The following is a 23,568-nucleotide window of genomic DNA, read 5'->3' as shown; positions in this document are numbered from 1 at the left end:
AGAGCTACCAACAGCCACGCTCAGCTTTCTGCAACTTCCAGCCCCATCTGCCAGCTGATTTGCCTGGTTGGCTTCAAACCACCGGCAGCTGGCCGGAGCCCCACATGGATACAACCTGTTAGCCGGTTACAAGCCCAGCCATTAGGTTTTCCCAGGTAAAATAATTTTTTCTTATTTCTTTGTCCACTACCTCAGCGCTGAGATGGAAAGCAATTAAACAAACCAGCCTTGTATGCGTTGGCCCTGCCTGTGTGCCTGAGCAAGGAGGAAGAGGTTTACGCTCATTTTTTGTGGCTCAAGAGCAGAGCTGGCAGGCCGCGTAGGTGCAGTATGGGAAGCCGAATACCACCGAATGACCCAGCTTTTGCCAGCGCCTGAAGAGCAAAGGGGCCACGACCGAGCCTGGGCAATTAAAACCTCGATCCCCTGGGTTGTGCAGGGAAACGCCAAAAGACGGCATTACTGCCATCTGGGCAAGGGACGCTGCATGTAAAACCCGCATCGGCGCTGCCAGCAGCAGCAGCACCTCGGATGTCCCGGTGGTGCCTCACGGCGGAGGCCCCTCTGCCAGCGGCCGAACCCGCCGGTTGCCGCCTCCCGCTGAACAGCCCAACGCCCCGCGCCCAGGGCAGCGCCACCTCGCGGCCGCCGGGAGGGACCGGACCGGGCCGGGCGCGGCCTCGCCCCGCCGCCGCGGCGGCCGCTGGCGGAGGGATCCGGCGCTCCGCCTCTCCCTCACAGCGCCAGGCCCCCGCCGCCGCCTGTCCGGAACAAGCAAAACATCCAGCGGCTGCGAAACCGCGGAGCCCCCTCCCCAGCGGCGGGTACCAGAGGTTCTGCTTTACCCCCCAGCAGTCCGGCCAGCTCATATCCCCAGCTGGGGCACAACCCCGACTTACCCGGGTTTGTAAGAGCTCCCACCAGTCACGTACTTGGTGTAGCAAGGCCGGGGCGAGGCGGCTGCCAGACACGGGGCTGTACGGTCTCAGCAAAATCTACGGCGGCGTCAAAGTTAGCAGCAGCGGCGGTTTTGCCAGGAGGCAATGGTTTGTGGCACAAAAAGAACAGGACTGCACCAGCAAGTGCGAGCTGCTTTCTCCTGACAGGTCTGCTGTTCAGCAGCGTGTGCTTGTACCGATGCCGTCTGCAGTGCCCTCGGGTACTGAGGCTGTTCAACCTCCTCATAAATGTCTGTATTTTCACCGGTATCATCAGGCTATCTTGTAGAGGTCAGCAATAAAAGCCACCTGCACCACGCCTCTTTGCAGCCCCCGAAGTGCCCGATTCCCATGTTCTCTAAAAAGTCTCACCCACGACAAGCACATTTCCCAGTCTGTTTCCAGTTCTCCCAGTACTGTTTGGCATCAGCAGAGACCAAGGGCCAGGTTCTCACTGAGGCTGAGACCACTGGAAACAGCACGTGCGGTGAAGAGAAGCCTACAGCCAAGGGTGAGGGCAAGGGCTGAGCAGGATCGTGGATGGTCCTTTCCCGTGCCCAGAACTGAAGGCTTAAGACACCTGGGCAGCCTGTCCCTTTCCAGTCAATCTTCTACTGGGCAGGAGGCCAGGGCAAAGCAGGTGCCACGGTCTCCTGTAGCAATAACCTCTCACAGGTGTGCAGCAGCAGTGTAAAAGAGAGAAGGAAAAGGAATGATTTGAAAAAGGGTGGAAGTTGCAAGGAGTGGGGTACACATTAGGTTACCTGCTTTTAACCACCTTTTGGTGAACCTACATCTCCTCAGTGACTTTACACAGAGCTTTACATTTTAGGTGAACCAAATCATGCCCAAGGTATGCTTAGCCATCTGCAGCAGATAATGTATGTCCAAAAGAGACGCTATTGTACTAAAATCATGTGGTCTATACAGAGCTTTCACTGCAACGAGCTCTACGCAAATCTCTGGATATCATTGTGCTCAATGTCTAAGAAAATAGCCAGCACATGGGCAGGAATACATCAGCGTCTCCACTAAAGTCCAAGATAGTCTCTTGCAACGAAGTATCATACTTAAGGTTGCGATGTTTAGCCCATTGTGAGGGAACAGCCTCATCTTCTTCCAAACTCAGTTACTCACTGCCATCTCCTGCCAGAGACCTCACTCCCACCAGTCTGCTGGAGCTCATCCAGCTGACTACGCCTGTCGTGGGAAGAAACACTCCAGGCTCCAGCTTCAGTAGAGGAGCACTACTCTCTTCCACGGACTCAGCTGGATCTGGAAAGGGACGTTTCCACATGCTGTCAGCACCAACCTGCTGACACTGTTGCTTCAGCTGGCCTCCGGCTGAATGCCGGTGAGCTAGACAGAGAGCAAGCCCCCCAGGAACACAGAATTTCAGCACCACCCATTCCCAGTAAAGGAATGCCTGACACACACGCAGTGCAGAGCATCGGAGCTGTGATTCTGCCCCAAGACAACTGTCTATCATAATAAACACCATCTCCTGCCCTCGTTCTGCTCTTCTTTCCAAATTAAATAGGACAAGAATTATCTCACATCCCCCACAACTCCCGCTCCCCCCCCCCAAAAAAAAAAGTCTTCAAGTCTTGTTCAGACACATGGATTGCCTGGGCTGGTTCAAACACTAAGTCTAATTAACAGGACAGAGTTGAAATAAACAGAGGAGAAATTGTTTATTTTCTAATTAAGTCTAAATTTATTCATTACCCTAGTAAAAAAAAAGTTTGGATTACAAGTGTCTGAACAGTATAAAAGTACAAAACAGGTTCCATAGATTCTAATACATTAATACAAAGTGCATGACTACATACAGTTCATTTTGCATTACTACCAGGAATGGAAGAGGTGGGAGGGAGAGGGGAAGCAGTTGGCGGTTGAAATCTAGCAATAAATAAATAAATACAGAAGAGATGATCCGTATCAGAGCACATCCTACCACCAATACTGCAGCCTTAGGTGTACAGAATTACTGATGCTGAAAACACAAATTCGAATGAAAGCAGGTGTCTGCAAAAACAGCTAGGACTCTTGCTCAAGCCCTTATTAGACACGACCAACCTAGTTAAGCCGTTATACAAGCAAGTATCCATTATATCTACGGTTGGATTCAATGATCTTAAAGGTCTTTTCCAACCTAAATGATTCTATTTGGTTGCAGATGAAAGCAAGGTAGGCAGCTTTGTCCTCCCTTCAGAATCTCAGAGAGTTTAGGAAAAGCAAAATAAGACCAATGAAAGCTCTAAGCTGTAAGGCTGTGATAAGTCAAAGCCCTGTTTCCCCTGACATTGTTTCTCTCCAGAGGTTGGCTTACCCAACACGAGGAGAGGAAAAAAAAAAAAAAGCAAGATTTGAGGGTAGAGGCTCCTCTTAGAACCTGTGTATCTTTCCCCACCTAGTATTTTCACTCGCTAACCATTCCCCATTTCAGAAAGTGAGATTACATGGAAATCCAGTCCTAAGCCCTACCCACCACAGTATTATGCAGATGACACACAAAAAGGAAAGCTTGTCACAATCCGTTGTAGAATATCCCAGAAGAGTAATAGTAAGAAAAATCCTCCCTCCCCCTGAAAACAGAAACAAACAAACAAAAAAAAGCAGAATTCCCAACTTAGACAAGTTAAACCTTCATAAAAAGAACATGAAGCAACTGGGAGCTAAAACTGCAGCACACTCTTCCAGGAAGCTGCTTCCACCCTTCAGGCAAAGTGGAGTTTGAAGGAGTGTCACAATGGTTTGCACGCAAGTTTGTATGGGAATCCATATAAGAAATACCATCTTTTGATCGCGTATGCAAACAGAGCTGCCTTGATTCAGTACAGCACCATTCTTAACAGAACTTTTCATAATTTGCAGCAAGTCCAGTACTCACAAAAGCATCTATCTGCTGGTTGGTTAAACGAACCAACCAACCAACACCCAAACACAGAGAGGCACTGCAGGGGAAAGGTTCCAAAACAGTGATCATGAATCTGGACCCCAGGCTACAATCAGATCCTGTCCCTGGATCAGAGCCTGATTTGCTTAGCAAGGGGTTTGGTTCTATGTCAGGTCCCAAACCATCAGAAGTCTGGTCTGTGGTTACACTTCAGCTGCGCTGGGCCAACAGATAGCAGTTACTCAGTTTTGGCCATCATCTACACTTGGGCATCAAGGTATTTTCTTGGTCCACCTCTAATCACCTGTTACTACGTGAAACCCAGGGTGTCTGCTGCTGGGTTCAAACAAAGTAGCCTCCCATTTCGCTATGTTCGATTCTTAGGTAAATCCTCCTCCTTAGCTAAGGAGGAGAGCTCTCCCACCTCTTCTTAAGAGCATTTTATGTTAGGGGCCTTCTTGGATAACTACCACTTGTAGTAGAGATGTCTGCAGTTTACCAGTCTGTGTCACATAGGAGGGATGAATTATTTGTCTTTGTTACATCAGTAGTATAGGGTGAAATCTCCACACCTTTAAAAAATATATATTTATATAACTAGAGAGGTGACTTATAACATTTCTATGTATTAGTTCATCTTATTGACTCATACGTGTCTAAGAATGAAATCTTTTCTTGGGGATTTAAGGGAGGTTACCAACCAACTTTAAAAAATGCCTTACACCACTGCTTCTTTCAATACAGAAAGATGAACTACATATACTTTAATATACAAAACCCCATCCTCAAGTTCATTTGTGAAGCAAGTGGGGGGGAAGAGGGAGGGGAAGATTAGAGGGACAACCTTGCAGCAGCATTCAGCTTTGCTAAGTGTTCCATAGCATCTTAAATATTATGTACAGTCTTTCTGAAAGGATACAAACTGGCTTCAGAGTTTGTGGAATTGTAGCAGTAAAACCCAAAACAGTTCTAGAGAATAGTCTTTTGGCAGCATAGCAGGTGTCCAAAGTGAACAATCACTTTTCTAGTATTTTTCCAGCGAATAAGAGGATCTGTATAACCTTCTGCAGCTATCCAAGGAAGTCACCACTCCTCTTGGGTGGAGATTGCTGGAGATTGTGGTCCTTCTTGTTCTGGCTTCTCAGTGGCAGACTTTTTATTGCTACAGCAAGGTTTGAAGAGATGAGTGTCTATAAGGACTTCCCCAAAACGCCCTTTGTAAATAATCCCACAGCAGACCTTTTGCCTGGAAGAAATGGCAGGGAGATAGATGGGTAGTTTGTGTGTTTAGAACATACAGAATTTACAGAAATGCAAGAATCAGTTTGACCCAAGACACTACTTTTCTGAGCCTCTGGCTCAGAGGACAGGAGGGAAAAAGCTGCACAGAAAGAGAAAATAAGTCTGTGTCTAAAGCCACACCACCGCTTTGGGGAAAAAAAGAAAAAAACCCAACCTAACCCCATGTCTATACAAAACTAAGTCTCCTATTTTGCTTCCCAGATAAGTTTCAGACACACAACTATCTGGGCTGAACTAACCTTGACTACAATGCACTTGCAAACACAATTTGAGAGGAGGCAGCAAAGTCACAACAATTTCAATAGAGCAATTAGCTAAACAAGTGATTACTGTGTCACAACATGCAATAAAAGATAACAAGCCTGTCAGGTCCCAGGAAGTCTTGTGGTTTTCCTCCCGTTCCAGATTTTTTTTTTTTTTAAATGACTAACATCACAGGTCAACCAAATCAAATACTATGTCTTGCTGGCAAGCTGAGAGCACTGTTGTACTTGGTAACGTGTCATGTCTACAGAGCACAGTTTTAAGACAAGATAATGACAGTCAGGAATATTATCTGTTACTCCCAAAAGTGTAAAAAATATTGTCCAGCAACTGTAGTAGTATTTAGGGAACTGGAGGGAGATAGGGGAAAATTTCTGAAACACATGGCATTTCTTTCCACAGACAGACAGGTATCGTATAATACTCTGTGACTCAAATTATACCCTTAAAACAAATTAAGTTCAGCAGCAGCAAATTTCTGAAGGAGCAAAATCAAGCACTGCGTACATGAAGTGAATTGCTATCTGCAAAGAGTGCACCATCTCTTGCTTTTTACCTTTTCCAATACGTGAGATCTAAAAAGGAGAAAACTGGTGTTCTGCTGGACCCAGCACTCATCTCTGTGTCAGAGCCATCGTCAGACTGGTTGCTGTAACAGGGCGACTGAGCTGGGGAGGCACTCGAAGTGGTGCTGTGGGCATCAGAATCTGTAGGGGAAGGAATAAACATAAGAATAAGAACATGCATCCAATTACTTGTCCTCTTCCTGACTTGTAGAAGATCCCATGCAGATTGGGAACAGATGCAGACTTTTTTTTAATTAACATGAAAAACCTAACAATGACACGCCATTTTTCACTTGCCCCTGCCGATTTCAACAGAGAGACTATCTGTCAGCATTTGGAAGACAGACCTCAAAACTGGAGAGGCTCCTTGAACACAAGGGACTGGAAAGAGGTTCAGGATCAGGCTTCAGTTCCTGGCTCTCCAACATAGCCTATGCAGGCCATGCTTTGGACAAGACCCTAGTCCTGTTCTGGAATCACTGGAAGATCCTTGAAGACTATGGGGATTCTGTGCTTCAGACCTAGTACTTTCACTATAAATCTACTTTCTTACCCATTCAGTTAAAGTCTTGCAAATACTACTTTGAGTATACTGAGTTTTTGCTGGATTGAGACTATGAACTAGACTCAGTGCAGAAGCATACCTCAACAGAGTATCTACTAGCCTACCTTTTAGTTACCATTTCTAGGACCCACAGTAACACAATTAGACAATTAGCAAGCTCTGGGTCAGGCCTTTACTGATTCTTTGGAGAGCTTTTCCTTCAGGCTGGATAGGACAATTGGAAGGGAGAAAAGACCAAGTCGGGAACAGTTAAGAATCTGGAAGGTTTGCTTCAGAGAAAAAAACCTCTAGTACTGACATATATTTAGAGCCTAACTGGCAGATGGCTTTGTTGGAAAGCTATGAATGCGAATCTATTTCAAGAGTCTAAGTGCTAGTGGAAAGAAATCATTGAGACCAGCAGAGGAAGGTGTAAAGAAACTATACAGAGGAAACATGGTAGGAAGGGGGGGGGGAATCTAGGCTAAATAGAAAGCCTAGGTTGAAAACACATATGGAAGAAAAAGACTGATAGCAGTATCAACAGAACAGTGCTTCTTGGGGAAAGAGAGCTGAAAAAGGCTATAGTGCATTACCGAGTGAGCAGTGGGAAACCTCTTCAAACTTGAGTTTCAATGAGGATCTTGTCCAAGAAGTTCTTTCTACAGACATGTCATTGAAGCGTGGGACATAGCTACCATTGCCTACACTTTCAAGCCAGGCTTCCCCACTCCCCCTCGCTGCTACCCCCCTCTGTATCGCAGCCCACCCTGCACACAAGCTCTTCTTCCTCATTCTAGGCCCTCCCCGAGCCCTTGGAGGATGAGAGGCTGTGAAAACAGGAGCTCCTAAATGTGTAAGTGTATAATTGAATCTAGATGGTGATTCAAGCCTGGCCAGTTAACAGTAAGCTATGTTAGGGGAGGCCAAAGTTTATTGCCAAAATCTCTTTGGATCCACTTACTGTGCCGCTTGAATTCCTTTTGCAGTTTGCTGATTTGATTGCTCTTTATTCTGCTTCCAGACAGAGTTTTCATTTTCTTTGGTTTCAATGTCGTTTTAAGACTGGGTCCAGCCCTGGCATCTACCACCTAGAACACAGAAAATGCATGCATAATACTTCTGCATCATGCCCAGATCCTGCCCTAGTAACAATACCTGTACTGACTTCGCTGAAGGTGTTCAAAACCAATTTAGTTAAACCAAGGCAGTTCTGTGCCCTGACACTCTCATGTTTCATTTAAATTTTGTTTGTAAGAGGCCGAGTCTGTAGGAAAACGCAGTACACTAGTTTAAAAAGCACATTCAGTTCAACTTTTGTCTTCTTCCTATTTTTGACAAATTCAGTTTAGTAGACAACAGTTGTTTAAGCCAATACAGGTTCAGTTAAGAGTGCCTGCCAAGCATTTGCCCTGGAGTTTTTTGGTTTGGTTTTTTTTTTTAAATCATCAATTTAACTTCTGAATAAAGCTAGTGGTAGTAATAACCATAGTTCTGGCTCCTATTACCATCAAAGCTTCCTGAATAAAGATTATAACATACACAAAGAATCCTTATCATCTTCCCAGCCCTAGGCCCAAACTGAGTTAGATGTATCAAAACAGAATATATGAGTGGAAATAGCTGCAAGATATTAGTCATTGTAATTATCTGACTAAGTGACATTGATTTATGTGTTGCTTGAGCAAGCCACCTTGCTTGTTCAAACTACTAAAAAAAAGCCCTAAGAAAAAAAAGCAGCGATCAATTTTGGATAGAGGCCAAATCTGAAATGTCTTGAGAGTCTTAAGAGACTTTTGGACAAAGTTATGAGCTTGCAAAAACAAGGAATTACAAGGTAAGTTAGTCTGTGACTCCATCCCAGGCATGCACAATCACCATTTGCACGTAAGCCAAAAAGCAGATAAAGAACCATGTAACAGGAAATATTCCAGGAAGGATTTAGAGATGCTGAGGGTGGAAAGGGAGAGTGTCAGGAAAATAGCAACCTCCAAATCCTTGTCAGCACCTCCCCTCTCTAGCAGAATGGACTAAGGCAGAGATGAGTTAGCTTTGAGGTGGAGGAGAAATAAATGACTAACGTGATTCCAGTTTTTTTTGGATCCTGCTGGCAATTTTTTCCATCTTTTCACCAAAAGGACACAGGCATTGCAAATATCTCCTGAGCGGGCCTCATGGAGCCTGGCAAAAACAAAAGCAAAAATCACAGTTAATAAAAGCACCCCCGCACTTGGTGATAACAGGAAGCAGCATAAAAATTAACAGAAAAGAAGGGTTCTCAAATTCTGTTTTTCTGGCATTACAATTCATCTGGGGTGCTCAAACACTGCCATTTAAAGACCAGGTCTCACTTTCAGAAAGCACTCTTCCATACATAAATAAAAAGGTGTTGTAATCTGCCTCCAGAGGGGCACTAAAAACAACAGTCCCATCACTTTCAGTTGGTTTTATTTAAAAAATAATCCACCCAAAACAACACACACTTCCAGTGGTTTTGTTGTTTTGAGTGGAGAGGGAGGAGGAATAATCATATTCCTTGAATGTATATTTGGGAACAGACCTCAGAGATCCAACAAAAGGTTATTCAGCTCTTCACTTTCTCACAGAGCTTCAAGGATGAGTAACAAATACCACCTAACACACTCCTGCATAAGCGTAGGATAAGGTTTCAGAAACAGCATTCACTAGAATGACAGCAATACCTGCTCCCTTTAACAAGCTTTCTTCAGAAATCATCTCTACTGCTAATCCACGCTAAAAGAAATAAAAAGGGGATACACTGTGGAATTTTTTAGCTATTTAAATGGGAAGACTTGGAAGCATTTCTAGATGAACAGGGCAGGCTCAGATAAGCCATTATTTGCTCAGTTTTAAGACTGCATTTTCACCTTGGCAAACACATTTCAGATAGCACAAGACCGAAGGCCCTGGTATACTGCAAGCTTCTTTACTGTAGTTAACAAAAAAACCCCCCACCAACCACCCCCCCCACCCCCTGCGCAAAAAAAAAAAAAGCAATGGGCCTTCACGCAGTCTTGCCACTGCCAAGGACAGCAGACGAAATAAGACAAGGAAAATTGTCAGCACCAGATGTATGTACAAAAATCCATGGCAAATACAAAGCACTATAAAGCTTTGGTTTTGTCTTGTCAACACTTGGAAGGAGTACTTCTAGAAAAAGGGGAAGAGAGGGAAATATTTCTAAAGATTGCAAAGATCTACACAAATGAAGTTAAGCATTTGAAATGAGAGCAGCAATACTAATATGCATATGATATGTATATGGTTTTTAATATGATGCATGAAATTTCCACTTGGGCCTAAGGTTCTGGTGAGAGGTAATCCAACACGACTGGAAAGAAAAAGCAGAAAATACCTACTGACAACAGACTTTTTTCCAGGGAGAATAATTTCATGAAAAACTACAGCATAAACAGGAGAAATTCATATTGTCACAGGAAAAAAATTCAAAATAAACAAAGTAAAAAATAATTACAAGCTATCACAGAAGAATTTGATTTGCTGACAATTCAGGGACACAATTTTAGACAGAATTTCAAAGTTCTTAGGAAGTACTTCTAAGGCTCCAGGGAGATCTAACTGTGGTTTGCTAGTATCTGAAGGGGGCCTCCAGGAAAGATGGTGAGGGACTGTTTATCAGGGAGTGTAATGACAGGACAAGGGGTAATGGCCTTAAGCTGAAGGAGGGTTGATTTAGATTAGATGTTAGAAAGAAATTCTTTACTGTGAGGGTGGTGAGGCACTGGAACAGGTTGCCCAGAGAGGTTGTGGATGCCCCATCCCTGGAAGTGTTTAAGACCAGGTTGGATGGGGCTTTGGGCAACGTGGTCTAGTGGAGGGTGTCCCTGCCCTTAGCAGGGGGGCTGGAACTGGATGATCTTTGAGGTCCCTTCCAACCCAAACCACTCTATGACTCCATGATTCTATTTCAAAGTTAAACAGTCACAGCAGCTGGTACAAGAAATCAATGGTATTTACAGTTTTGCTTACCAATGCTTTCAAGTAACCTTACATGCAACATTACCTAATTGGAAAGCTAATTACTTGATGCTCACTTTCCATCAGAGTGGGTTTCCAATGAGAAGTTTTAATAACATCTTGATATGCCCTATTTGAACAAAGGCACCAATACCTGAAACAAGGTACTGTGCATAAACTCTGCTGGAACTGCTAAATATTTACCCATGGAGTTTTGTTTAACATTCTTGAATCGTCCAAGCCACAGAAAACCTCCATGGACCCGTGCTGTTTACTGTCATGTGTGGGAATGTACACCTCTAAGGAACACGTGCAAAATGCAGAGTTTGAGCGGGGTCTAAATCCCTGCACGTGCTGCGAGATGGGAGAGGCATGACCCTGACCCTCCATCATTATTAATTACAGCAGCTCTCTGTTGGCAGCAACAGCAGACTGACAACCAAATGGTACCGCACGCAGCAGCAGAGGATCCAGCCCCTCCTGGCCTGACCAGGAAAGTTGTGAAGAAGCTGAAGCCAGCCTTCCCCCCACCACCCAACTCCGCTAACCTAATCTTTCAGGCTCTCAGAGCAAGAGGACAGCACATTGGGTTCATGGCCCTGAGATCAACACCACCACTGACCATGATGTTGACTAAAGAAAGCATCTTACCCAAAACAATTCTGGAAATCCTTTTCATAACGCTTGCTGTCAGTGAAACGAGAACTGGAAGACTTAGCTCTGCAAATACAGCAGCCCTCTATACTCCGATACATCTTCGGTTTGTGAAAGCCAAACATCTTCCCCTCCCAGCTGTAGCCTGTGAAAACAAACGGGAACTGATGTTACTTATCACTGTTAGATACTGAAAGAAAAACCTTGGCAATTCACTGGGCAAGCCAAAAGTAAATTATAATTCAGGATGGGAAACTGCTAGATTAGGCTATAGCTCTCCCCTGCATTGCCCCAGAAGAACAGATGCACCTAGAATACACTTTCTTATTAAAAAAATAAATTAACAACAGCTGGAATATTAAGCAATACCCAGCAGAACTCATGACAAGCTCGTTTACTGCACAGTTCTACTCTAACGGCACATCTACAACAGCACAACCCAGAGGTGCGAACGCAGCTGACTTGGCTAACTAAAGCTCTACATATGTGGCAAAACAGGCTGCAGGACAGGCTGTGTGAACCTGCCCCAGCCCCTGGATAAGTAGTTGGCAACTGAACCCTGGGTCACTGGAACTACCTCGTCATCATCACCAGTGTTTGTTGGAAACTTCCCTGTCAAACTTTGCTGAAAGCGAGTAGGAGTAATTTTAAATGAGCTGCAGTCATACCTCTAGGCTGTAGGGCAGACATACCTGAAAAGCCGCTCTAAAAACAGCAGGGTGGAGTGCCACCCAGCCCTCAATGGCTGTGTCTGCGCTGCGGGACCCAGGAGCACTTCTTGACTCTCAGGCCTGGGTGAGCATCCCAGCTCCGTGTCTGCACAGGCTCAGTTCTCGCCCTCCCGCCTTCCCCGCCCTGCTTTCCATGGGAAGGAAACCCAGCTAAAGAAGGGCAGGGGAGCAGCACCCTGGGGCACATTTCAGCATGCACCTACCACCTATCCCAGCCACTACCAATGACACAGGAGCAAAAGGTACTCCATTTACAGGGAAGTTGTTTCTTCTTTACCACCAGCTCTGCAAACTCAGCACTGGCTCAGCAAGCCAAAAACCATGCTGCTCTTTGAGGTCTGCCTCTCCCTTCCAGTACACCTGGGCTGGGACTTGCTATCAGAACAGGTAACATACAGTGGAGGCGTTTTCCAGGCAGAAACTTAAAAGTTAGTCACAAGTGGATTTATTGCAGTCACCACAACAAAGACCCCTTCAATACATGATGTCCCCACCACCAAAAATCAGTTCTCCCCAGGCACCAGTTACTCCCCAGCGCAGACTCCTATTAGGCACAGTCTGACACAGCACAAGAAGCTGTCAGAGCAACAGATTTCCCACAGTGCTTCAAAAAACCAAACCAACAATTGAGCAAAGCCGGTGCTTTCCTGGCGCTGGGCCTGGACACACAGCAAGTCCTCACAGGCCACACAGCATCTGTCTTATAACACAAGTGGGGACCGTTCCAAGAAGTTCTCTTTTAAACAGACCACGGTGCAAGGTTTGTCTCAACCACCTGCTGCAGGGAGCGAGCAGCCATCTCTGCTGCTTCTCAGCACACACCAACTGCTCAGAGAGGGGATGGGCCACCAGCTGCAGGAAGCTCCATGAGAACAAGTTCCCACTGCTGAGAACTTCTGCTTTTAAAAAATTGAAATTAGACGGAGTCATGCAAATAACACAAGATTTCCCCCTCTTCCCTTAACAAAATGCCAAGTTCTTCCACTCTTGTAGAAGCTAACAGAAAACAACCTCTCCTCCCCACAAATGCTACCGAAAGACGCAGCAGCTCAGGCAGGGCTTTCGGGAGAGCAGCATCTCCATGACTTGTGGAGAAGTCTGGTGAGAAGGAACTCCCAGTCACTTCTCAGTCCCAGGGACTGCCAGTCCCAGCAACCCAACTTGGGGAATGTACGTGGTGTAGGGATCTGTCCCCAAATCTTTCACCTGCAGGAAGGTAAGGGACAGAATTCCAATATCCTCCAGAGGGACAGAGGAAATTAACCTGAAATCTTCAGCCTACAGTGCCAAGACTTGTCACATCATTACAGCATTAAAGTAATTTGAAAAGCAGCTTCCAGTGAGGTCAAAAATATGCTTCCACAAAACGATATTGTGCTTACCTTACTGATGGACAGAGATTGCGTGTGAGGGGAAAAAGATGCCCTGCATTTTTGCAGGGCCACAGCAAAACCTAGTGAACCACCCAGGCCTAGTCACAGACCTCCACACAGAGGTGAAAATACAGCCCCCCCACCCCAGAGGGGATGATCAGAGCATGGCAGCACTGCAAAATAAACGCACAGGGTTCCATACAAGGTTCCCAGGCTCCTGAGAACAGAGAAGCAAAAACTTTATCTAATATTGTTGGTTAATACTCTTACATGAACTCCATTAAGGAACTCATATCCAGCTGAAAGCATACATGTTTACATTTCAGTCTAGCAGATTATAATACAAGACCACTTGGTGCCCACTGAGGTTGTGTCTCCTTGCAATTACTACTGCACAAACATGTAGAAAGACACAAGTCAACTCTCCAAAGAGTTCTTCTTGACCAAACCCCTTGCAGAGCCTGTTGATGGCAAGGGACTTGCTAAGAGAGATGGAAGAGATAGGTCTTTCCTTCCTTCCTGTCCCAACTCACGCTGTTTGCCACACGCTTGAAGTGCTGTGTTCCTTTCTTCTTTGTACTTACGGCACAAGGAGCTCACCTAAAGCTGGGCTCTCGCAAGGATGATTTGTGCAAATACCCAGCACCCCAAATGCTGCCAGGCTTCTTGGGAGACTCATTGCTCCCTCTATTAGCACAGCATTGGCCTGAAGGCCAGGAGCAGCCATAGTAAGCAGAAGAAGATGACCTGCTGAATGGGTTTGTTGAGGGATGGTTAGACTCAGAACTACTCTCTGCTTCTGCTAAGGTATGTTTTCAAGCACACTTAGCAAATGAACTCAAATGCACAGCCAAATCCAGTTAGTACCCCTGGACTGTGAGAACAAATAAACAACAGAGCATCTAGGCAAACACTTAGAATATGTATTTTGTTTCTTAGCATCCAATGTGTTCCTTCAAGAGACAGTCTCTTGAGCACACTGTGTTTAACAAGCCTCTGGAGATCCAACAACATGTTCACCTGGGACCTTCCAACTACCAAACAGCAATTTTAGATTTTGCTTGACTACCCCAACCTTAAGTCTGTGGTCTGGTGCTTTTCTTTAGAAAGTCAAAGACTAACTGCAGACACAAAGCTTAAGCAGCAAGAACATCTTGACTGTTACAGGGCAAGACACAGAACCAATCTCAACAATTTGATTTACTTTCTGACCCGATTTCTCCCAGAAATCCAGATGCTGATGAGATGATCGCTGTCACCAGCTGGTATTTATACCACAGCAGAACAAGATGCATGTTTTACAATTAATGTTCTAGCAAAGGCTGGCATCAGACAAGTATGTTCTGAAAATATTTTGTTTTGCATCATTGCTGCCATTCGCACAGGAGCAGCCTTTCAACACCATCTTTCAATAGAAGGGAAACTAGTGCCATCTGTTTCCCACTTGATGAACGGTCAGCAACGGTATTACCATACATCATGCCTGAATGGACAAGAGTTAGTAGCAAAACCACAAGTAAAACAGATTTCTCTGACAACTGCATCGAAGTGCAGTTATAAATGGAAGGCGTCAGTCCAGTTACACATTTAATCCTAAACAGTTGCCATTTGACCATTATACACTAAATATTCTGTCAGCTGGAGAGCTTAATAGCTAATGTAGAAGCATTGGATTCAAGAAGTACTTATCAGCACTGCTAAACTTAACGCCCTCTGTCTCAGCTTCCATTCTAAACCATGTGTGTCTAGTGCTGGAGTTGACACCACATTTCTATAGACTTAAGTGTACTTAGAAGTACATATGTCTGGGCCCTTTAAAAGGTTTAACTTGAAAGCTCTGCCATTTAGATCACAAATTAGAAGCAGGGACTTAGACTGCCAGCGACCGTAACGCCTGAATCTTATCTGTGGAAGTTTAACCACGTGAAATTTGGGACAGATAAAAAGATGGCAAGCAGGAACGTGGCTCCACAGAAGTTAAAATGTATTACACAAGATAATTTTGCCAAATTTAAGCATGTCATTGAAACATATGACACCTTTTAAATCAGCACTTGCACAGAAGCAAAAGGCACAGCTCATCAGCAAAGAATCAAAAATCCTAGTGGAGCATATTTGTCATTCTGCAGAAATGGAGATTCTCCTGCACTAGTAGAGGAGCAGTATTCCTCCAAGCCAGGGGAAAAGTGGTCCTCCACCTCCTCCCTTGTCTCCTGCAAAGGAGAAGTTGCGAAACAACTGCTTTAGCAACTTGGACTCAGAAAAGACTGCAGGAACAAGTTCTCTCCATCCTTCTGCCCTCTCACTTTTGGAAAAGCAGCATCAAAAATAAAGACTTGCCTTGTAAAAAATTTGGAGTCAAGCAGAGAACAGTAAAGTAGGTGGGGAATAAAAAACCCCACACCCTGCTTATTACATTTGTGAAAGGCTGGTACAAAGCAGCATGCATCATATGTGTGTGAAAATGGTTTCATGCTTTCATTACCTGTCAGGACTAGAATTTGGTGCTTAGTTTTCTTTGCAAAATTTAATTTGATGATCTAAATTAAAAGGAGGTATTGCTTCAGATGCTCATTAAGTTTTCAAGTTAGGGAAGAACTTCTGAACTGAACTCTCTTAGATTTTAAAATAAGAAAAGCTGAGCCACTTTCATTTGCCTTTCCAGATTCCTTCTGCATTCTTTCTGATCACCCAAGAAGAATGAAAACCTTTTATAATAGGAAGGAAGGAATTCCTAGAAGGCAGGCATGTCTCCCTTTGTAACACAATTATCAGGCCAGTCGGAAGGAACATGCTCACCTGCTTCTTGCAAAGCTAATAGAGAAACATTCCCTGGGGTTACAGGAGAGCAGAGGGATGCCAGTCCAACTGCTCAATACCTTCCTCTCTTCCCATCTCCTCATTCTGACCCTGGAGCGTTCATCCTTTGTGCAACCCAAAACTGCCAGTACGTTGTCAGCGAGGAGGAGAACCCCTGCAAATAATTTGATTTCCCCTTCTGCGTACAAAGCAGCCTTGGCACAGCCTCCCTGAAGTTGGGCTACAGAAAAGTATCATCTAGCCTACATATGTTGATGCAGCCGGTTCCTGTCAGTAAAAAATCTCACAATGCTCATCTCTACAGCATTTAATTGGAACTAAGAAACATAGCCAAAATGGTACAATTTTTTTCTTTTAAAGGGAAAGAAACAAATGCCTTAATACAGAAAGAATATACGTGCTCTGGCCTTTACATCTGCAAGTGCATACACCCAGGCACATGCACACACATGAAAAATGCTTCCAGATCTGTCTATGGCGCCAGAAGCAGAGTTGCTTGTCTCACTAATAAATTCTTGGGCCTGTCCCTCTGCTGAAATAAACTGCAATACCTCTACTGAAAATCAACTGTAGGACAGAGAACTGTACATCAACAGAGGAGCTGATCTATATCAGAGAGTGAATGTAAACATACCTCCTCCCTGAGTTTACATGCTGCAAAAAGAAACTTTGGAACAGAAGTTAGAATTGGACCCCAGAAAACCATATTTTTAAGATGCCCAAAGCCAGAATGCTCCAAAGTAAGAGACCAAGCTAACTGGAGTCATCCAAAAATGCAGCACTTGCAAAAACATTTTTTTAAACTGTCATCTGTCCTTATAGCTCAAAACAGAATGACTAATTTCCAACAACCATAACCTTAGAATTGTGCATATTGTACACCCTTTTGGTCCCCTATATCCTCAGATTTTCCTTCCACTTCCCTTCCTCTCTCCACCCAAAACAACTTTACTTGGAGGAATGCTGTATTTGGCCAGTACAGCCCAGACACATCTGAATGAAACAGCATTCTGTGGAGTTTTCACTTGATGAGCCGAGCAAAACCAGTAAAAGGTCAATACTACGTCTTCGGGAATCTTTCCTCTGCCAAAACAAGTAACTCTTTTGCTGGTAGTTGTCCACAGCTACTGTTGTGTGCTCAGCGCTGCAGTGAAATCTTAGCACACCAGATGCAACTGGCAGCAACTACCAAGCACGTATCAAAAATTAAACTGGACATTTCTTTCCCATGTTTGAACCTCCACAGCATCCTGGCTGGGTCACAAGCTGTTCTGAGTAAAGTTTTCAGAAGCAGTCAAGTCACAAAGGAGCCTACTTACCTGGTGATTTTCAGTGGGAAGTAAGCACCTAACTCATTTAGACAAGAGAAGTAAAAAGCTAAGCCACTTGGGTGTTCCTTTAAACTGCCGTGCGGTTAGTGCTCCAGAAGGGATAGGCCAAAGCATGAAAACAATAATCAGTAAGATTTGCATAGGGGAAAAAAAAAAATCCCAAACCTGTCCCACCTGCAGACATTCCATCTTGAAATAGGACTTCCCCCCCGCCCAAAACTCCTATTGCATAACTAACACCATGCTCAGCCTGATCAGGAGCCCTGCAAGGAAAGCCTGGGATGTTCTCACCAAGTGCTGGAGTTCAGTCTGTGATGCTTATCTGAGTACAATCACTGCAGCTGTTATGATGCTGTTTGCAACCACATGCTACTGAAAAAGCATCACAGACATTTGAGATCATGAGACATGAACAGTTTGGGGTTTGGTTTGTTTGGGGTTTTTTTTGTTTTTAAAAAGAGGGTAACATACCTGATGGGGACTTGAACAGAAGTATTAATGATTATTTGGCAGAATAGCTGAAGTGACTTCATTAAAATGGATACATTTCCATGTCGTTAAGTAATATTACTGGTCATTTCACTTGGACTTTGGACTGAGCACGTTCTACAGAAATGCAAAGGTTTGAGTCATGAAATGGAGTCCCGCCCATGGATTCTGCCGAACCACTCAGTTTCCAAGCCCCAGCTCACGAGCTTCTTCTTTCTGTTAAAAAGCAAGTGCTAGAGGGGTGCAAGTCTGAAGCAGAAGCTGGTTGTCAAGTGGGACTGTGCTTGTTGTTCATTTCTTACTAAAGAGGTAGGAAGCATCAGGTGTTAAGAATCAATGCAAAGCAGAGAGTTTGGTGACACAGAAAGAGCTGTTCAGCATGAGCAAGACAACAAACGGTCACAGTTTTAACGTTTATTTTTAACCCGTAGGAATTTTTCAGCTCTTTCAGCATTTCCTTCTACTAAGAAGTCAGTGATGTTTTCTTTTTAGAAGAAAGACTGCAAATATAAGCAATTAGCTCCTCTTTGAGAATCTCTGGCTGGGAGAGAGGGGAGGAGGAATTTTTCCCAGAGGCTCTGGCACTCAATCCCACCTACTTTCAGTGGGAGCTGGATGCTGCATGCCTGTGGGTGTGTTTGAAAAATCCCACGACTTGTTACTTGCTGATTCTCTACCACGGACCACAGATCCCAAGAAACCTGAAATTCACCTGGGTGCCAAAGGAATTCACAGTGCCCACTGGTGTCAGCAGAAAGGCTTCCAGTTCACTGTCTGCTCATAAGCTGCAGGGTTCGTGCAATCTTTTTATTAAAAAAAAAAAAGCTGTGAACTGCAGAGTGAACGCGCAGACTGAGGAGAGAAGGGGGTTTCCACAGCAAACGCCCTGCACGCAGCTGACAGAAACAGTCTCACCTTTGGAAGCAAGCACACAGTAATAAAGGGGTTTGCCGAGGAACCATCACTCTCCTGGCTTGCCTTGTAAAAGGGGTAAACAGATGTCTCCGTGGCTGTCAACCTACCACCTTCCACCAGCACCGAATTAAACTTCAAAATGAAAATAGAGAGCATTGCAGTCAGATTGCGTTCAAGTACGTTACTCAGTCTCCCAACACAAGTGTGATGTTCTCCAAGTTCTGAGCTCAATTCAGGACACTGGGCCTTCTCCTCTGCTCTGCCCAGGCAAGCACGGGAGCTCCTTCAGCCCAGCCAGGAGACATGTGCTTCAGGCACACTGCAGCAGGTCGAGGGGTAGCACCCTGCCCCAGCTGCCTACACGACTACAGCGCCGGGGTGCTGCTCCAAACTTTTTTTTGCAATTGTAATGATTATTGACTAATTTGGGTCCAAAGGACTGCCCGTCAGCAGACTGACGGGGACAAGGCTCTTTGTGGGAAGAGCCGGGGCCGTTCCCGCCAGGAGAACCGCCGGCAGAGCTGGGGGAGCCCCGGGGCAGGCGGGATTCAGCCCTGCTCGCTGCGCTGCGGCACAGCCCAGTAAACAACAGGTTTGGCAGGTCCCTTTAAATCCCTTTAGCTACACGCAGCCGGAGATGGGTGCACGAGAGGGGACGGCAACTTTTATTTCCCCAAAGGGAGAGCGCGACTGGGAGCGTTAAGTTTAAAAAAAAAAAAAAGTGGTAAAAGATGCCCGAAAAGGTAAAGTCTGGTCGCGCCGCTCCCGCAGCCCCCGGGACAGGCGCAATGCGGACGGCGGCTGCTGCGGCCGCTTTCCGCCGAGCACCGCGTGGCGCGGGGGAAGCGCCGGCCCCGGGCACGGCGGGGCGCCCCGGTCCCGCCCGTTACTGCCGGCGGGCCCGCTCGGCTGCTGGCGGCCGTGGCGGGCGGAGGCGCGGCAGCGCCGGGAACAAAGACCCCCCCGGGGCGGACGACCTACTTTCGCGGGCGGCCCCGCCGGTCAGGTGGAGCCGCGGGAGCACACACGCGGGCGGCCCCTGCCCCCCCCTCCCCGGGGCTGCCAAGCGTTCAACTTGCCGAAAGACGAATAAAATTAAAAATAAATTAAAACAGCACAGGAAGGGGAAGGCGGCGCGCCGGGGAGCTAAGCCCCGAGCGCGGAGGTGGGCGCTGCGAGGCGGCCCCCCCCCCGCTGCAAACACCGCCCCACCACGCGGTCTCGGTGCAGCCGCCCCATCCGGCGCGGGGGGAGCGGGGGTCGAGCCGCGACAGCCCCGCGGGGCACCCCGACCCCTGTCCCGGCAGGGTGACGGCCTCCCACCGCCCCCCCCCCGGCCCGGTCCCGTTCCCCCGCCGCCCCGCGCTGGTTCCTCATGGCTCGGCCCTGACGTAATTCAAACATGGCAACAGTTGCACTTCAAAGGGCCGTCGCAGACCTCCCAGCAACGCGGGTACGCCACGGCGGAGGCGACACGGACCCCCCCGGACCCCCGACCCTGCGGCAGCCCTAGGGCAGCCGGCGGGGCTCGCCTGCCCGCCCGCCCTTGCACACCAGCGCCGTGCGCGCAGCGTGGTACCTAGGGGAGCGCGTGTGCATCCAAAGTTTCACCACCCCTCCAAAGTCCTCCAAAACCGGCAGCCAGCCGCTAAAAAACACCGTCCCCCGCGGGGCAAGTGTTACCCCACCGACACAGCCCCCCCTGGGGCCGAGCCCTCCCCCCCCCCCCCCCCCCCCCCGCCCCGTGCGGACGAGCGCTTTCCCCCGGCGCGCCAGGGAGCCGCGGCGCCCGCAGCACATGCGAGCCCTTTGTTTTCTCTGCAGCCGGGCGCTGCCTACGTGCCGCGCCGGGGGCACGCCGGCCACCCCGCTGCTCCGCGCAATCCCCGCCGCGCAGACCGCGCGGAAGCCGGGAGTTGAAACTTGTTGGCGCCGGGCGCGGGCACACGCTGACGGGAGCGACTTTCGTTCGCGCTCCGTTGCGAGAGCGGCAGAACGCCATCGCCGCCCGCCGCACCGTCTCCACGCCGGCAACGCTGCGTACCGGGCGGGTGGCAGGGCGCCCGCCAAGGCGGGCAAGGCCCCACGCCGCGACCTGTGCGACCGGCAGCACGTGTCACGCCAGCCCACAGCCGCACGCTTTCCTCCCTCTCGGGGCGTGCACAGAGCCCGACCCCTCCGCAAATACTAGTGCTAACCAGAAATAAAACCAACTGCCCCCTCTCCCCCCCGTGCAACCTCGGGGGAGGGCGGGAGGGATCGCGGGCACCACCGTGCCCCCCACCCCTCCGCCATCCCGCTGGCACCAACTTGTGCGCGCCGGCGCTACAGGTGTGCGGTGCGGGGCTGCGGGGCGCACCGGGGGCCGCACCTGCGCCACCCGCTCGGCTCCGCGCCGGCGAGGCACGGCCGGAGGGGCCGCGCCGCCCTTCCCTTCCCGGCGGTGCCTCGCAGCCCGCGTGGCGAGGCTGGGCAGCCGCGGCCCGGGAAGGGCGCCGTGCAGCCCGGCATCGCCAGGCAGCCCCGTTTACCCAACCCGCTCCGCAACCGGAGGCCGCTTTTGGAGTTAAATCGTCAGGAACCTGGCTGCCCCTCCTCCTCGAGACTTGGGGCTTCAATCTCACTTTTTGGGGGAGTAAGTCAGAGTTCTCGAGATGGGTCCGCAACAATGCGGGGGGCGTTTCTCCCCACCAGCACCTCCTTTAAACTCCACTAATTGAAGAAAAGAAGGAAAACGCCGCTCACAGGAGCCATGCGTGTCAAACTGTTTCAGGCGGCAAAGTCTTTTCGCTGCGGCAGAACTGAAGACAAGCTCCGGGATTAACTTGTGCTTAACAGAAACCACCGACTGCTGAAAAGAAAACAACCCCACAACCACCCCCCAGAAAAACAACAAAAAAACCCCAAACTAAAAGAAAACCCGGCTTAAACCTCCTGTCCCCTCTCGGCTGTAGTGTTCTTTCCGCCCCCCTAAGCAGAAGGAAAAAGCACTCACTCACCGCTGTACTGCGCCCACCAACAAACGTGCGGTGCGCGGCGAAGCCCCCACGCTGCGCGCCCTCCCCGTGTCTCTGCGCTCTGCCGGCCAGCCCGGGCGGGCGCGCGAGCCCGCACCCTCTCCCCTCCCCTCCCGCCACTCTGCGCATGCGCCGTTCCCACGGCTCCATTCTACTCAATCAAGCCCTCTCTCGCTTTGCGCGCCCCATTGTCCTTTTAAGGGAGAAAGGCCGCGCGGGAAGCCTGGGAGGAGGGAGGTGTTGCCCATTGTGACGACGGAGATGACTTCACGCACGCGGCCCGCTCCCCCGCCCCGCCCCCGGACGGTGGGCGGGGCCCGTCCCGGGCACCTGCCTTCCTCGGCAGCGCCGCGCCGCGCCGCGCGGCGTGGGGGCGGGGTTCTGGCGCCCGCGTCCCCGTGGCGTCCGGCGCCCTACAACCCGCGCAACAAACCGAACCTCGGCGCGGTGCAGGCGTTGCCTCGCGGAGCGACGCGTCGTCCCGCCCCCCCCCGGTTTTAATGCCAACAGCAGGAGCAGCTGGCGCCTCTCCGTGCAAAGCGCAGCTGGGTTCGCACCGGAGACACCGGTGCTAAACCTCAGTGCGCTCGCGGGCGGAGGGTCACGGCCTCTGGGAGTAAGAGGGGAAGTTTTTTGCTGGTCTCGAGTGGGGTTTTTTTTTTTCCACGTAGGGTTCATTTTAACGTGCTTTAAAAAACATCAGTGGCTCATTTGATTTTTCCCCACTGTGTCAGAATGAGTGATGTAAAAATTCACATCATCGCAACGTGTGGTTCACGCGCTTTGTGCAATTTAGGAAGAGCTGCTTCACGGAACAGCTGGCGGGTTATGTTGAAATAGATTTCCTTTACAAACTAACTCTGTCAGAAGGATTAGCACACGATGCGCAAGGTGACGCTTAGGCAGTTATGACTTAGCACCATTACAGCCTCTAACTAGAATAAAACTGCTGCCTCCCAGGCTTACACTCAAACCAAGCCCGAATGCCAAGTGCCTTCTTTCCAACTATTTAAAAGATAAAAAGTTTCCCACGGAATCGACAGCAGCTCAGGCGCGGTGTGCAGTTGTTTAATACACAAATATATTAAAGTAACAGAGATGAGTGTTTCTGTAACAACTGATTTTTATCCTCATAATGATCTTTTTTGGTCTAATCCTAGTTTAGGTACAGATTTAACGACTCACCAAGAGCTCTTGCTGAAAGGATCCTTTCGCTTCCAGCAGCAGCAGTAGCTAACCTCGAGGATTTCCAGGAGAGCGGGACAGCCTGCTTTTCCTCACCTTAGTCCCAGCACCTTGCATCATCCCCACTTGCTTGTCAATCCTTGGTAATTCTACACCGTTTCCTTCCTCAGTGCTGCAAAACCAATCAATTTGGGCAGGGAGCGGAGGAGGATTTCTCACAAGGAAGTCTCGGGGTTTATCTCTGAGGTGGTTTGGGGTTTTTTTTGAACGACCGTAGAGTGCCGCCTTTGTTACCTGTGCTTCCTTCCAGACGCAGCTAAAGCAAATCGCACACAACTTGTGAGACGGGAGTGCAGCTAGCGCTGAATAATTTCTCAAAATACATATATAATTGTACTGGTTTTAACCAGTCTAGGGAACTCTACCAGCTCTTTCGGCAACTTTTGTTTGCATATAACATGTGTCTGGTTTTATCTGCCTCTTTCTTTTTGGTTTGAGGGAGTGATTCTCCCAGATTTTTTTCCCATTGCTTTCCCATTTT

General features: G+C 48.0%; 1 protein-coding gene across 3 annotated transcripts; it reads right to left on the bottom strand.

Moving 5' to 3' along the window:
- Positions 1-2,631: 2,631 nt before the first annotated feature.
- On the bottom strand, positions 2,632-21,923 carry SINHCAF (SIN3-HDAC complex associated factor). 3 transcript variants are annotated; one of them, XM_054812063.1, is made up of 6 exons: positions 21,825-21,923; positions 11,164-11,311; positions 8,595-8,694; positions 7,478-7,604; positions 5,960-6,110; positions 2,632-5,083 (listed from the first exon to the last, which is right to left on the bottom strand). In XM_054812063.1, the coding sequence occupies exons 2-6, from the start codon at positions 11,289-11,291 to the stop codon at positions 4,921-4,923; spliced, it is 669 nt and encodes a 222-aa protein (XP_054668038.1). In that variant the 5' UTR covers positions 11,292-11,311; positions 21,825-21,923; the 3' UTR covers positions 2,632-4,920. The 3 variants fall into 3 exon arrangements, with proteins under 3 accessions (XP_054668038.1, XP_054668034.1, XP_054668042.1); XM_054812059.1 differs by lacking the exon at positions 21,825-21,923 and adding an exon at positions 18,826-19,066; XM_054812067.1 differs by lacking the exon at positions 21,825-21,923 and adding an exon at positions 11,859-12,213.
- Positions 21,924-23,568: the final 1,645 nt, after the last annotated feature.

The sequence above is a fragment of the Grus americana genome, chromosome 1 (genome assembly GCF_028858705.1).
Source record: "Grus americana isolate bGruAme1 chromosome 1, bGruAme1.mat, whole genome shotgun sequence".
In the NCBI taxonomy this organism is placed as follows: domain Eukaryota; kingdom Metazoa; phylum Chordata; class Aves; order Gruiformes; family Gruidae; genus Grus; species Grus americana.
This window is presented reverse-complemented; position numbering and strand designations above follow the sequence as displayed.

What these genes read in the sequence shown, in the direction of transcription:
- SINHCAF (XM_054812063.1), bottom strand. Translation starts at nt 11,291, where the DNA reads ATGTTTGGCTTTCACAAACCGAAGATGTATCGGAGTATAGAGGGCTGC. An exon ending in GATTTCCAGAATTGTTTTGG is followed by an intron (nt 8,695 to 11,163) that starts GTAAGATGCTTT and finishes TGTTTTTGCCAG; the next exon opens with GCTCCATGAGGCCCGCTCAG. An exon ending in CCAAAAAAAACTGGAATCAC is followed by an intron (nt 7,605 to 8,594) that starts GTTAGTCATTTA and finishes TCTGTGTTCTAG; the next exon opens with GTGGTAGATGCCAGGGCTGG.